Source organism: Xyrauchen texanus, chromosome 45, assembly GCF_025860055.1.
Source record: "Xyrauchen texanus isolate HMW12.3.18 chromosome 45, RBS_HiC_50CHRs, whole genome shotgun sequence".
Taxonomy (NCBI): domain Eukaryota; kingdom Metazoa; phylum Chordata; class Actinopteri; order Cypriniformes; family Catostomidae; genus Xyrauchen; species Xyrauchen texanus.
In genome coordinates, this window is record NC_068320.1 from 4,000,321 (window position 1) to 4,014,720 (window position 14,400).

A 14,400-nucleotide genomic window follows, 5' to 3' on the forward strand; every position below is an offset into this window, starting at 1 on the left:
GTGAAAAAGGGACATTGTATAATCTATACGGTTATATACTGAGTTTATATTCTATACAGATGCAGAATGTGGAAAACAACAGCTAAATATGTGTGGTTGTGTGCTGTAAAGTACCTGAAGGAGAACCTTGACTGCCCCTCAACTCAAGCTGTGTCCCACTGTTCTTGATGGAGTGGATTTTGGCTCCCTGCTGCTTCTCCAACTCCCCTACAAACACACATACACAGCAAGAGAAAAAAAAACAGAGAGATATGATGCCACAAATTCTCAAACATACACGCTTCAAACAGACAGACAGACAAATGCATACAAGTGCACTCTCTAAAAGGCTCAAGAACACACATAGCGACACACAAAATGCCACCAAATTCCATGTTCACATCCTCAAGGCATCCGCCTCCTCACAAAAGAGCTCCAAATCACCACCCTTACACCCAGGGCTTGATGATAATTGCCTGTAATTCCTAATCATGCCACAAAAGAGGTTTTTCCTCTTGTGAGAAAATTGTAAGAAGGCTCCGGGTGAACATTAGGACTCTTTAAAGGGAAAAAGACTAGAAAGGACTATGTTTGATAAAACTTGTTACTGCACAAAGAATTTCTAACAACCAATCATCCAGTTACTAAACCCAAGTATGGTACCTAATTAAACACTTTTATTGCTGTAGTAAATCATAGGATAAAAATGTCATCTTGTCTTTTATCAAAGACCTGAGAACGGACTAGGCATGTAGACATTATTGTAAAGCAATAAACGGCAGTGTGGAGGAGAACTTCATAAATTAAATCTGCACATTCATTTGCATTTATTAAAACTTTTTTGTAAACAGATTACAAACAAAAAAAATTATCTTTGTATTCATGTTGGTTTCATACATTTCGACACATTTTAGACATTTTTCTACAAAAGCTTTGATTTAATGACTCTAAAGATGTCAACTGTTGTAACCATAAAGTATTAATGTAATTAAAAGTAATTAAGTGAGTGTATTAATTTTCTAAGTCATTCTTTTTAAAAAAGCATTATTCAAAAATATTATTGAATCATGAATATCATGAGGATTTCTTTATTTTCTTCATTAAGGTTAATATTTCATATTTGAATTGAACTAACCTTGCCATGTAATAAAAAGGTCAAATGATCTGATATTTTAAAGAGATTCACGATGCAGTCATGAGGGTCTACAGGGGTCCCCTCTGTTATGCCATTTCCTGTTTAATGGTTTTCTTGTCACATGACAACTAAATGGCTTCCTGTATGTTGGTAACACTAACCTGACTTTGATTTAGTGGACAAAAGTTTTCTTTAATTATACTGTTTATACTGTATGAGGTTCACAACAGAACTATTTCCCAGTAGTGGCATATATTTGCAGAATTTGCACAACAAAACTGTTTTCCAGTAATGGAAGATATTTGCCAAATTTTCACAAAAGAACCATTTGCCAGTAGTGGCAGATATTTCCTGAAGGTTCACAAAAGAACGGTTTGCCAATAGTGGAAAGATTTGCCAAGAAACTGTTTGCCAACTGTCCACTGTAGCCAAAATGTGCTTTAAGTTCTCCGCTACGGATGGACAGCTGCACACTTTTGGGAGACATTTGCAGAAAACTGTTTTGTTTGCTGCAAATTTGGAAGATATAAACGGGTTGCTATTATTAATTTGCTACAATATAAGACTACAAATATAAAAATAATTCACGCTTGAATTTCAAGGGTGAACAAGAGAGTTTATTTGTTAAAGAGAAAAAAGACGTGTAGCTGTGTAGATGACAGCTCTCAGCCGCCTGGAGGAAAAGATGAGAGAGAGAGAGAAGGATACTGCTGTATTCTTGAAAGAGCGTAAATGTGCTTATCTCTCAGTTCCCAGTAAAACTGCTGACACAGATATACACACAGCACAATGCTTCCCAATGTCCCTTACTCTCTCTATAACAGGGTGTAATGAACACCATCCAGCCTCAGTAGAACACATGCTTTAATGTCCACTGGCACTCAGCCCTCTCTCTTTCTGTCTTCCTTTTTTTTCCCCTCTCTCTCCCTCATGAAATCCTTAAAATGTGTTTCAAGAGCTGTTTATTCCTCCTTCTCTGGTCTTTCTTTTTTATTACTTTGGAGGATATTTGAATGCCTGACTGCATTGTAAGAAGGCTACATTCAATTTATTATGTAACAACAAAACATCACTGTTTGAGTCCTAAAGGACAGATGTACAGGGAGAGCAAACATAAGCACATTGTCCATTGCTATGGCAATGCTGATTTGCTCTGCTCATTAGTTGATCAGCAGCACCTATATTCTATCTTCCCTTCCTCTATATATTCTCTCCTTTGTCTTTTCTTCCCCGTCAGATTTTTGTGTTCTTGTCTCGTCGTGTTTCATTCTAGTCTCATCATGTTGTTCTGATTCTTGTCCAGTTCCCCTGTCGGTTTGTTCTTAGTTTGTTTTACTTTGTTTCTCACTTGTTAGAGTTTTGTTTTCTGTTTTGTTCAGTTTTTAGTCTGTTTGTTTTTTGTTCTACTTTGCCTTGCTTTTGTTTTGTTCTCCCTTGTGAGTTTTGTATTTTGTTTGTTTTGTATTGTGTAAATAGAACGTCTCAGGTTACTTAACTGTAACCCCTGTTCCCTGATAAAAGCGGAACGAGATGCTGCGCTGATTTAGCACTTTGGGAACAACTTTAGGTGTGACCAGCTGTGAATATGTGTGCAACACGTCAATGAAATTGACTAGAATTTATAGCCTCTGCTGGTGACATCATTGGATGCACCTGTAGCAGGGCTATAAATAGATGCGTCACAGGTGCATTGTCAGGTATTTTGTCTGAAGAGCAGTCCTGGGGCATCCCAGTGCGGCAATGAAGCGCAGCATCTTGTTCCGCTTTTATCAGGGAACAGGGGTTACAGTTAAGTAACCCGAGACGTTCCCTGTCAAAAAGCTACACTTTGATGCTGCGCTGATTTAGTCCTTGGGGAACGAGAATACCCGAGAATACGCCACCGCACTGTGGATGTCCGGACCCCTTACGGTTGTGTAGTTGTGTTCACAAGAGCGCGAGAGGTCTCAGACAAGAGCTTGTGATGTAGACTCAAGGACATAAGAGCCAGGAGTGGCATGAACATCCAAACTATAGAATCTTATGAATGTATGCGGAGAGGACCAGCCCACCGCATTACAAACATGTTTGACGAGGGACACCTCTAGCCAAGGCTTTAGAGGAGGTGACCCCTCTGGTAGAGTGAGCCCTCATCCCTACTGGCGAAGTATGACCATGTGCCTTGTAGGCCAGGGCAATAGCATCTCTCAATCAAGGCAACATTGTCTGCTTGGTGGCGGCCGCCCCTTGTTGCAGCCCCCATGGCAAACGGATAGTTGCCCTGACTTACGCCACTGGCTATTGGTTGGATAGACTTCACTGGAAACAGTCCGTGAAGTCTTTCCTGCTCCGGCGTTGTAAACGGCGGGGAGCAGAGGGCTTCGAGAGAAGGAACCTTAGGCAGGTAGTCAGGATGAGGGTGCAATATTGCTTTTAGCCTTTGGGCAAAATCTAAGCAGGCTGGCAAGACAGAACCTGAAGATCCCCAATTCTTTTTAGAGAAGTAATTGCCCTAAGAAAAACCATCTTGAAAGTTTCTCAGGCGCTGACTCTAGAGGTTCAAAGGCGTTCTCAACCAGACCCTCAAGGACTATTGCTAAGTCCCATGAAGGGATCCTGGTCCTAGCAGGAGGTCTCAATCGCATGGCTCCACGGCCGAAGCGAGCGAGCAGAGGATGTCTCCCCAATGGCATCCAGAAAGTCAAGGTGGTTTCTTCAAGTCAAGGTTTCTTGCAGAAAGTCAGAACTGAAGCTATCTGGCAGTTAACTGGCATTATGTGCACTGCACCATCCTTCAAAAACAGCATATTGGCATAACTTCTAGTAGAGGGAGCCTTAGCACTCCGAATGGTCTTGATGACTTCAGGTAAAAGACCAGTGTAGTTGGTACACTTCAGGGGCCAAACATGAAGGTTCCACAGTTCGGGCCGGGGATGAGGTATCGTACCCAGCGCCTGAGACAGAAGGTCCCTCCTGTCTGGAATCGCACGAGGCGAGCCTTCGAGAAGAGACATTATCTCCAAGAACCATACCCTGTTCAGCCAACGTGGCGCTATCAGTAAGAGGCAGGACCCTTGCTGGCGAACACTGACCAGGACTCCCGGGAGCAGAGAAACCAGAGTAAACACATACAGGCGCATTCTGGGCCATGTATGTGCCATCGCGTCCAGACCCTGGGGGGCTGGGTGACTGAGAGAGAAGTAGAGGGGACATTGTCTGTTGGGAGGCGTCTATCGTTAGCAACCTGCGACGGCAAGATGCACCTAGAGTGGGACCAATGTGAGGAACCGGGGTCTGAACCACATAGAAAGTGTACGTAGCATGTGGCGCGTAATCCTAGGGATAGGCCCTTGGTTGAAATCTCCTGGCTTTGAGCCACAACTGAAAAGGTCTCATGTGCAAAAAGGCCCAAAGGGAACACCGAGGACGCAGTTGCCATGAGACCTAGTAGTCGTTGATACTGACGAACAGTGCAGCATTGGCCTAGCCTGATTTTGCTCTGGGTGTTCTGAATGGACTCGATTCGAGCGAGAGGAAATTGTGCCTGCATTGTGATCGAATTCCATATGATCCCCAGATAGGTAGTTTGCTGAGTGGGAGAGAGGGTGCTTTTCTTGGTGTTGAGCCTCAACCCCAGAGAAACCAGATGAGCTAAAACAATATCCCTGTGCTGTAATGCCAGTTCTTGTGACTGTGTTAGTATCAGCCAGTCGGCTATGTAATTCAGAATGCAGATGGCAAAGTCGCAAAGGAGCCATGCATTCCGTGAATGTGCGGGGTGATAAGGCTAGACCGAATGGAAGAACCAGATTTTGGAAAGCTTCGCCCCCGAAAGTGAACCTCAGGAACTTCCTGTGTTGTGGCAGGCTTTCTATATGAAAGTATGCATCCATGAGATTGATCGTGACCAACCAATCGCGATGTTGGATTTAAGACACGACCATCTTGACGTTTAGCATCTTGAACTTGAACTGAGCGATTCAAGCCTCGAAGGTCTAAAATCAGACGAATCGAACAAATTGAATTCTGTAGCCTTTTTCTACTGTTCTTAAGACCCACATAGAAACACCTGGCAGTAGTTTCCACGCTGCCAGGTTCTCTGAGATGGGTATCGATTCACTTCCTGTTGAGGGGATGTCGAGTGTCCTGTGTCCTAGACTACGGCAGGAAGCAACGGAACACCAAACATTTCACTGGAAACCGCTAACTCCCGAAACACCAGAGGCCGCGGGAATGGAGCAGTTTCGTGGGGGTATCGGGAAGGTAGAGGTGGATGTTTCACACAACCTGTCCCAAGGAGGGCTACCCCCACAAGGCTGGGTGCAAAACATCAAGGTTTTTTCTTTTTAGAAATAACTGCCCTGAGGTCTTTCTTTGGGGGTTGCTGAGGGCGACAAACCGTCCCCAGTCTTTACGAGGGGGAGCACGATTCGCCACGCTTAGTTTTTTAGCCTACCGTCTAGAAGGACCGGGGTGGGGCTGGGTGGCCGACGGCCCCTACCCTTGTGTGCGGCGAGGAAGGAATTGCCCGAAGGCTTCCTCATGGCTTTTTGCCTCCTGGAACCTGGTGATAACTACGTTCATAGCGTCACCAAATAAGCCAGAACGTGAAACTGGGGCATCGAGAAGGAAAAATTTGTCCTTATCTCTGATGCCCAACAGATTGAGCCATAAGTGTCTCTCTGTACTGACTAAAGCAGACATAGACCAGCCAATGGCACGAGCCGTCTGTTTGGTCGCACAGTGAGACATATCCATGGCTCGCCGAAGCTCAGAGAAAGCCTCTTCGTCGACCGTAGTGCCCGCACTCAGGTCCTTCAACAGATCAGCCTGGTATGCCTGTAACACTGCCATAGTGTGCAGGGCAGCACCAGCCTGACTTTCTACTTTCCTCTGTTAGGAGTTAGAATTGTTAGGCAGTGCGCAGAAACCTTTCTCTTTTCTTTAGGAAAAAAAAGAAGAAAAAGAATGACTGATAAACAATGTGCCCATGTTTAAGCTCTATGGCTGAAACGGACACGCACCAGTTTTTTTTGTGTGTTTGGGGGAAGAGCATGCTGCTCTTGCGTTGGAGTGGGGCAGTTCCGAGCATTGCGATCTGTTTACAGTCACAATGCTTCGCACTCGTCTCGCTTACTTCCAAGAGCCAGCGCCCACTCTTTCATCGTGGGGCTCAGATCTGGCTGAGGAGCGAGAGACGGGTCCGTCCCTATCGCTCCAACCTCCACGCTTGTGGGGAAGGCTTATCAGGCAGCAGCCTGATAAGCCTGATAAGCCTTCCCCACAAGCGTGGAGGTTGTCCTGCACAGCTTTGTTGGGAGAGTGGATCTCTTTAGTAATGATGCTGAGCCAGGTGAGAGATAACCCACAAGTGTCCCTTCTACCGGCGGCATCACTGAATACCCCGGTACCCACGATAGTCGAATATGTCGACGTCGAGGGCACGGGAAGTATAAGGTTTCCTCCATGAACGAGAGAGCTCATCATGGAGGTCATCAAAGAAAGGAAGGGACTGAAATAGCATTCCCTTCCATTTTTTATTTATTTTTTGGCCACCAGACAGAAATCTGTCTTCTAGTTTGGAGCATCTGTGGGTCTCTTGTTCGCGTGGCCAGTCTAACTGTAGTCTGGCCACAGCCTCAGTAACCACCTCGAGTAATTCCTCAGCTGCTTTATAATTGTGCATGGAATCTTCAGAGGTTCAGAGTCCCCCTCGTGAACCGAAGATGCGCCGATGCACGCTTCAGGCTTACGAGAAGGATCAGCTGGATCTGTGGAGAGAGCGAGCGATAGAGATGGACCCATCTGACGATGCACCTGTAATGCATCTATTAATAGCCCTGCTACAGGTGCATCCAAGGATATCACCAGCAGAGGCTATAAAATCTAGTCATTTTCAATGACGTGATGCACACATTCACAGCTGGTCACACCTAAAGTTGTTCCCAAAGTGCTAAATCAGCGCAGCATCAAATTGTAGCTTTTTGTTAGGGAACACACTAGATGTACACATTATATATAACACTGTGTAAATAAAATACAGATTTGTGACCGTAAAATGGAAATGAGGGAGCAATACAGAAATATACCGTATTGGTACTTAATTATTACATAAAATGCTGCAGTTGCAAGTACTGTTGGGTTGATTGATTTAGTGGTAATTGCTAGGGCACTATTACTATTAATTATACTTGGGACTAGGGTTTTGAACTACCCTCCAATCATAAGAATTAAACTTTGGCACACAACTCATCCCACTGTTTGTGTTTCAGACAGGAATGATATCTGAAATCATGAGCCTTTTTGAGTAGTGCTAAAGTAAATGGACTCTGGTGGATAATATTAGAGGCAAAAAATATATAAGCAACCACCTATCAGCCACTCATAACACATAAACAATATAGCATTGCCCTTGCAGCCACCAATAAAACATTAGCAATCTAGCAATGCAGTGGCATGTTACCACTTATGACACTCGAACATTGTGGTAGTGAGTTTTACACAGAAATTCACGTTTTCTTCAGAAAATTTAAAAAGCTAGTTTTATTTATTAGAAGTGTCACCCAGCATCTGGTTTACTGCAGATGTCAACAACATATTCTGTCTTTTACACTTGCATATAATGAACACAAATGTGATGCAAATAATATTTCTGCAAAGCTAGTCCAACACATTGCAAGCATTTGGCCTTGACGTACAATATATACTTAATATACAGTGTGTTCTTGTGTTAATGTGGTGGTTAAGAAATCTCAATACTGATAGTTACCTTCAAATGACTGTACAATTAAAAAACGGATTTGTTTTTATTCAGGTAGATTGCTATAAATGTAACCAGTTTAACTAACTTGCTCAGCAAGATACTTTTCAAACTGTTGCTCTGTCATGAAAGTAGTTTCACAAGACAACACCAGTCATAGGGACCCTATAGCATTATAGCTAAGAATGCAAAGGCCTACATCCATTGTGAATTGCATTTTGATACATTTTGTAATGCAACAACATTTGAAATAGAGCTTGCAACCCTAAATGTAGCACATTCAGTGTAGCATGTTTACAGGTTACTTTTAAAAGTATTCCAATACAGATTACAGAATACATGCTGTAAAGTGTATTTTATAATGTATACCGTTATATTACTTAAGGTCAGTAATGTAATCTAAAGACTTTGGATTACATCTTCAGCTCTGGTAGATTTTTTTACTTGTTTTGACTATAAACAAGAAAATTAAGAAAATACTCTTCACTGTAAAAATGCATTCTCTGACAAAAAGCTGAAATAATCTATACAGTTTGCCACTCAAGTAAATGTATCTTGTTTTTAGGATTTTTAGATATTTTTACAGGAAATCAATATATAAATTCTCATTAAGAATAAAATTTTTGCAGTACATCTTTCCCCTAATACTAAAGGTCTTACTAGAGAAAAAAAGTTATGCTCTAACATGAATTTTCTTTATAGAATTTATTATATAATACACCCATACTGGCTAACATATTGTTACGTTTCTGTTCGTCTGCCCTGTGTTCTCTGTCACACTATCACGTTTATGTCACGTTTCCTTGTCTGTTCCGTGTTTTCCGTTTCACCCGTCACCATTCACGCTCCATGTCGTGTTTTCCTTGTTGTTCGCCCCGCGTTTCACTGTCTTTGTCCAAACTACATTTCCCACAATTCCCGGCCTCCGTCACTGCCTACACTCATCAGTGTTTTCACCTGTGTCTTGTTCAGTCTCCACTTTGTCTGTGTATTTAAACCCCAGTTCTTTGTTCAGTCCCTGTCGATCGTTGTTTGTGTGTTTATGACGTTTCATGTCGGTGCCTGTTTCTACTCATGTTATTCGTGTTCCCTCATGGTTACCCTGTTCCCTGTCGGTACCGTCCGAGGTTACCCTGCTGTTCGCGGATGTTCATTTCTTTAATGTTGTCAGCCTGGTCCGTGTTCCCTACCCGAGTTCTTAGTTATGTTTGAGTTTTGTTTCATCGTGTTTAATCTGTTTCGTGCTGTTTAGTTTCCCGTTTTCCCATCGTGGATTTTCCTTTGTGTTTACCTTTTGTTTCTTCTGTGTCAACCTTAATAAAACCGCATTTGGATCCGCACCTCTCGTCTGTCTTGTCCTGTTTCCACACCAGTTAGAACACATATGCATGTAAATGCTCGAAATAGTATAAAGCTTAGCATAAAGCTAAATGCTCACATGACAATTTACAAAAGATTGAATATTTTTACTGCTCTTAACTTCAAAACCCCCACAAAGTGTACACAACAACATTGTTTTCTAATCATATGTGGATTATGTTCATTGAATGAGGCAGAAAATATATTATTTGTATCTTTCTTTACAATGTTAAAGGCTATGTCGGTTAGCATTTCATTTAAATATACCCTAATTGCTTAAAAAAAACATTGCCATGACATGTAATTACATATTTATTGCCTTTATGTTTCATCTGTCAAAGCATTTCTAACAGATTTTCTAACTTTATTCCCAGTTGACTCCGGAAAGGGAGGCCATGGAGAAATACATCAATGAATCTCTGACAGCCAGACTTATTCGTCCCTCCTTGTCACCATTAGGTGCAGGTTTATTCTTTGTGGAAGATGGCTTAATCATTTTGTCTTTGTGTACCTGGATGGCATACTGATCTTCTACCAGTCTCTCCAGGTGCACATCCAGCAAGTCCATCAGGTCCTCCAAGGGCTGATGGAGAACCAACTCTGTCAAGTCAGAGAAGGGTCCGTTTCATCCCCGGTCAGTTCCATTCTTGGGGTTTGTTACCAATGAGGGAATTCGTGTGGAACCTGGCAAGGGAATGGCTGTGTTCAGTTGGCCAACACTGGATTACTGCAAGGCCTGGGATTTTACAACTTTTACAGATGCTTTTTTAAAAACTAAAGACATGTTTTGCACCTCTGACCAATATTACCTCCACCAAAGGCCTGTTTTGTTGGGCATCACAAGCTCAACTGGCATTTGATAAGCTCAAATCATTGCTCTTAACTGCTCCCAACCCAGGAGGTAGATGCGTTGGAGGTAAGAGTTGGAGTAGTCCTCTCACAACAGTCCCCTCATGACGGTGACACACACACACCCTCATTGTCATTCACAGGCAGAACGGAATTATGGCATCAGCATAAGGCCGTTGTTGGATGCCAGGTTGAGGGGAAGGGGTTCCAGTACATGGTAGACTGAAAGATTTATGGAGCAGAGGAAAAATGTTCAGTCATGGCCTTGAAAATTCTGGATGCTTCCCTCATTGACAGTTTCCACCTGTCAAGAGTGCTTGTCGAGATTCCGGGTTAGTATGTCATGAGATTGCTCTATTTGTTTTTGTATCTCTATGTTCGCTCATGTGTCTGTGTGTTTGCAGGTTTCATGTGCTGGCTGAAAATTGAGGTTTCCCTGCATGGTCTGATTGTACAGCAGTGGCCAAAGTATTGGCAGTGACATACATTTTGTGTTTTGCAAAGTTTGCTGCTTCAGTATTTGTAGATTATTTTTTCACACGTTTCTATGGTATACTGGAAAACAATGATAAGCATTTCATGAGTTTTAAAGGCTTTCATTGCCAAAAACATTCAATATATGAAAAAAGTCAATATTACAGTGTTGATCCTTGTTCTTTATAACCTCTGCAACTCATTCTGGCATGCCAGATTATCAGCTTCTGGGCCTAATCCTGACTAATGGCCATTCTTTCCTTATTTGTGCTCAGAGTTGATCACAATTTGTGGGCTTCTGCTTGTCCACTTGCCATTTGAGGATTGGCCACTGGCTCTCTCCGAGATTAAGGACCGGGGAGTTACCTGGCCACGGATCCAAAATTTCAGTGAAATGATCTCCGAGCCACTTCATTATCACTCTTGCCTTGTGACATGGTGCTCCATCATGCTGGAAAATGCACGGATCATCACCAAATTGCTCCTGGATCGTTGGGAGAAGTTGCTCTTGTAGGACGTTTTGATACCATTCTTTATTCATGGCAGTGTTTTTGGGGAGATTTGTGAGAGAGCCCACTCCCTTGGATGAAAAGCAACCCCACACATGAATGTTTCAGGATGCTTCACTGTTGGCATGACACAGGACTCATGGTAGTGTTCAACTTTTCGTCTCCGGACTATCAATTTTCCAGATGTCCCAAACAGTCGGAAGGGGGCTTCATCTGAGAAAATAACTTTGCAGCAGTCGCCCAAGGGAAACGCGGGTCAGCCAACAGGGGGACAGTTCTGTGGGAAATACATCACGGGGAGTTTGCCTGAGAAGGGATCTAAGCCCGTGGAGCCCGACCCCAGTATAGAGCACGTGTGACTCGTAGTGGGTCTGGCCGCGAATTGCTCTTCTTAATTCGCCATCCAGAAGGCTAGGGAGGAGAACATCCAGGGAGCGATGCTTAGTGGCTAACCTGGGATAGAAGGCGCACTGGATCAACTTGGTGAAGGGCGTCGGTTGTGCCACATTACCGAGTTCTACCGGCTCGGACCTAACAAAACACGGGACGAGACCAACTCTGGCAAAGGTATTGGGTGTTGCCCAGCCCGCTGCTCTGCAGATGTCTGCTAAGGAGGTGCCATGGGCCAGTGCCCACGAGGATGCCACACTTCTCGTAGAGTGTGCTCGAACCCACAAGGGGGCAGGCACGGTCTGGGTGTGATAAGCTATGGCAATAGCATAAAAAAACACAGTGAGCTAACCTCTGTTTGGAGATGGCGTTCCCTTTACAGCGTCTGCCGAAGCAGACAAAGAACTGCTCAGAACATCTAGAGCTCTGTGTGCGGTCCAAATAGATATGCAAAGCACGTACTGGACACAGCAATGAGAAGGCTGGGTCTGCCTCCTCCCGGGGCAGCTTGTTTGCAGGTTCATGACCTTGTCCCTGAAGGGAGTCGTAGGAACCTTGGGCACGTAGCCCAGTCGCGGCCTCGTGAGAATGTGCCGGACCGAACACCAGGCAGTTGTTGGTGACAGAGAATGCATGCAGGTCCCCAATCCTCTTGATGGAGGATAATGCGATCAGGGAGGGCCATCTTCAGGGAGATGGCCTTGAGCTCAACTGAATCAAGCGGCCCAAAGGGGGTCTCTGAAGGCCCGAGAGGACCACAGAAACACAGAGAGATCCCAGGAGGGGGAACCTGATAATCAAGTCGTGCTTACCTAGGGACTTGCCATCTACTGTGTCGTGTTGGGCTGCGATAGCAGCTACATAAACATTCAAGGTGGAGGGGGACAGCCTCCCCTCCAACCTCTCCTGCAGGAATGAAAGCACAGACCGAACTGTGCACCTCTGTGGGTCTTCGGCTTGAGAAGTACACCAATTTCTCAACAAGCACCACTTGAGGGCGTAAAGTTGCCCGGTGGAAGGAGCTCTGGGTTTGTTGATCGTGTCTATGACTGCAGGTGGTACATCCACTAGATCTTCCGCATCCCGTCCAGGGGCCAGACGTGGAGGTTCCAGAGGTCTGGGCGCAGGTGCCAGAGTTCCCTGTCCCTGAGGAAGAAGGTCCTTCCTCAGGGGAATTTTCCAGGGAGGTGCTGTCGCGAGGAGTGTGAGATCCGAGAACCAGGCCCGGGTGGGCCAGTAAGGGGCCACCAGGATGACCTGTTCCTCGTCCTCGTTGATCTTGCACAGCACCAGTGCAAGAAATCTCACTGGGGGAAATGCGTACTTGCGCAGCCCCCGGGGCCAGCTGTGTGCTAGCGCATCTGTCCCGAGAGGAGCTCCTGTCAGAGAGTACCAGAGCGGGCAGTGGAATTGTCTTGGGAGGCAAACAGATCTATCTGTGCCTTGCCGAATTGGTCCTAAATCAGCTGGACCACCTGAGGGTGGAGCCTCCACTCTCCGATGGGCGAAACCTGCCACGACAGCGCATCTGCCGTCGTGCTGCGGTTGCCAGGGATGTGAGTGGCACGCAGCGACCTGAGTCGCGGCTGACTCCAAAGGAGGAGATGGCGGCCTAGTTGTGACATATGATGAGAGCGCACGCGTCCTTGGCGATTTATGTATGCTACCATCGCAGTGCTGAGAACGGGCAAGAGATACAGCCAACAACTCTAGGCAGTTGATGTGCCAATGCTGCCGGGGTCCTGTCCAGAGGATGGTTCGGGTGGTTCGTGGGGACTTACACGCCGAAACCGAGACCGTCGTCATTCCCAAATCGCCTTCATCGCCAGCCGGGTCATCCTCAATCCCGTGGGAAGAAGGAACGATGCGGAGGGTGGCTGAAGTGGCTTTCTCCCTTGAGGAACGAAAGCCGCGACCGCAATGTTGCCATGGCTATGTTCTCGCACTGAGTACATGAACCATTCATAAAATGCTGCCTGCGTGTGATCGCAGCCCAGGCACGCGAGGCAGCTTTTATGACTGTCAGAAGTGGAGAGAAATCAACTGCATCCAGGAACTACACAGAGGCAGAAAAACATCTTTAAAAAGACGCGTCTTGAAAAGGACGTTCAACGCCTGCTGTGTATTGCTCTTTTATGAGTGGGAACTCAAACTCTTTTAGAGGAAATAAACTCTTTTTAGGAGGAGAAACACTCTTTCAGGCAATGAAAGCGCTGTTGAAGCGCCCAGGGGCGTGGACTGCACAGCGTGCAGAGAGAGAAAACGCCAGCTGGAAACGCGCCGTAGATCCAACACCAGTGCTTCTTGCCAACAGAGGTGAGTGAAACAGTGGTGAACTCAGCTTTGCTGTTGCACAACCGTTCGGCTCCGAAGAAAAATTTTGACTGGCACTCACTTCCCTTTATACCCATATGTCCGGGGCAGGGCATGCTAATTCTGTCTGCCAACCTGACATTTGCCTTTTCTCAGGTTCAGAGGTACGTTTGGCATCCCAGGAAGACCCCTTGTGTCACTTCATTCGACAGAAGGGGAACAACATATATTCACATATTCGTGAAGTGCAATACAAGTTCATAATACCCATACACAGATTCCACCAGCACAATAAATCCAAACATATCAAATAGAGACAACAATTCCAAACATATTAAATAAACACAAAAAATACAAATCATATACAAATTCATAACTCCTAAGTCCATTCAAAATACTTTTAGAAATGCCTGTTGAGCTTGTGTATTGTTCAAAGCTTGAACCACCAAATCATTTTAGGAATGCCCGTTGAGCTGGTTTATTGTTCATAGCTTGAATTGTATTCAGTTCAAAATAATGAAAACCCACCCCTACATACAAACAAATTAAAAATAATTCATACACGGCTTCAGCGGAGAGCAGGACATCAACAAGAGTAAATCGAACTGAACCATGTGAAACACCACTGTGTCTCCTGACACTGGACATTTTTC

At 44.8% G+C, this 14,400-nt stretch overlaps 1 protein-coding gene across 5 annotated transcripts in view; it reads right to left on the reverse strand.

The window, feature by feature from the left end:
• Positions 1 to 14,400, reverse strand: part of LOC127637437 (IQ motif and SEC7 domain-containing protein 3-like) — a 339,913-nt gene that overhangs the window by 19,949 nt on the left and 305,564 nt on the right. For all 5 annotated transcript variants that reach the window (XM_052118507.1, XM_052118504.1, XM_052118503.1 and 2 more), the window contains one exon: positions 115 to 207. In XM_052118507.1, the coding sequence (XP_051974467.1) occupies positions 115 to 207 (93 nt within the window). The remainder of the gene's footprint in view (positions 1 to 114; positions 208 to 14,400) is intronic.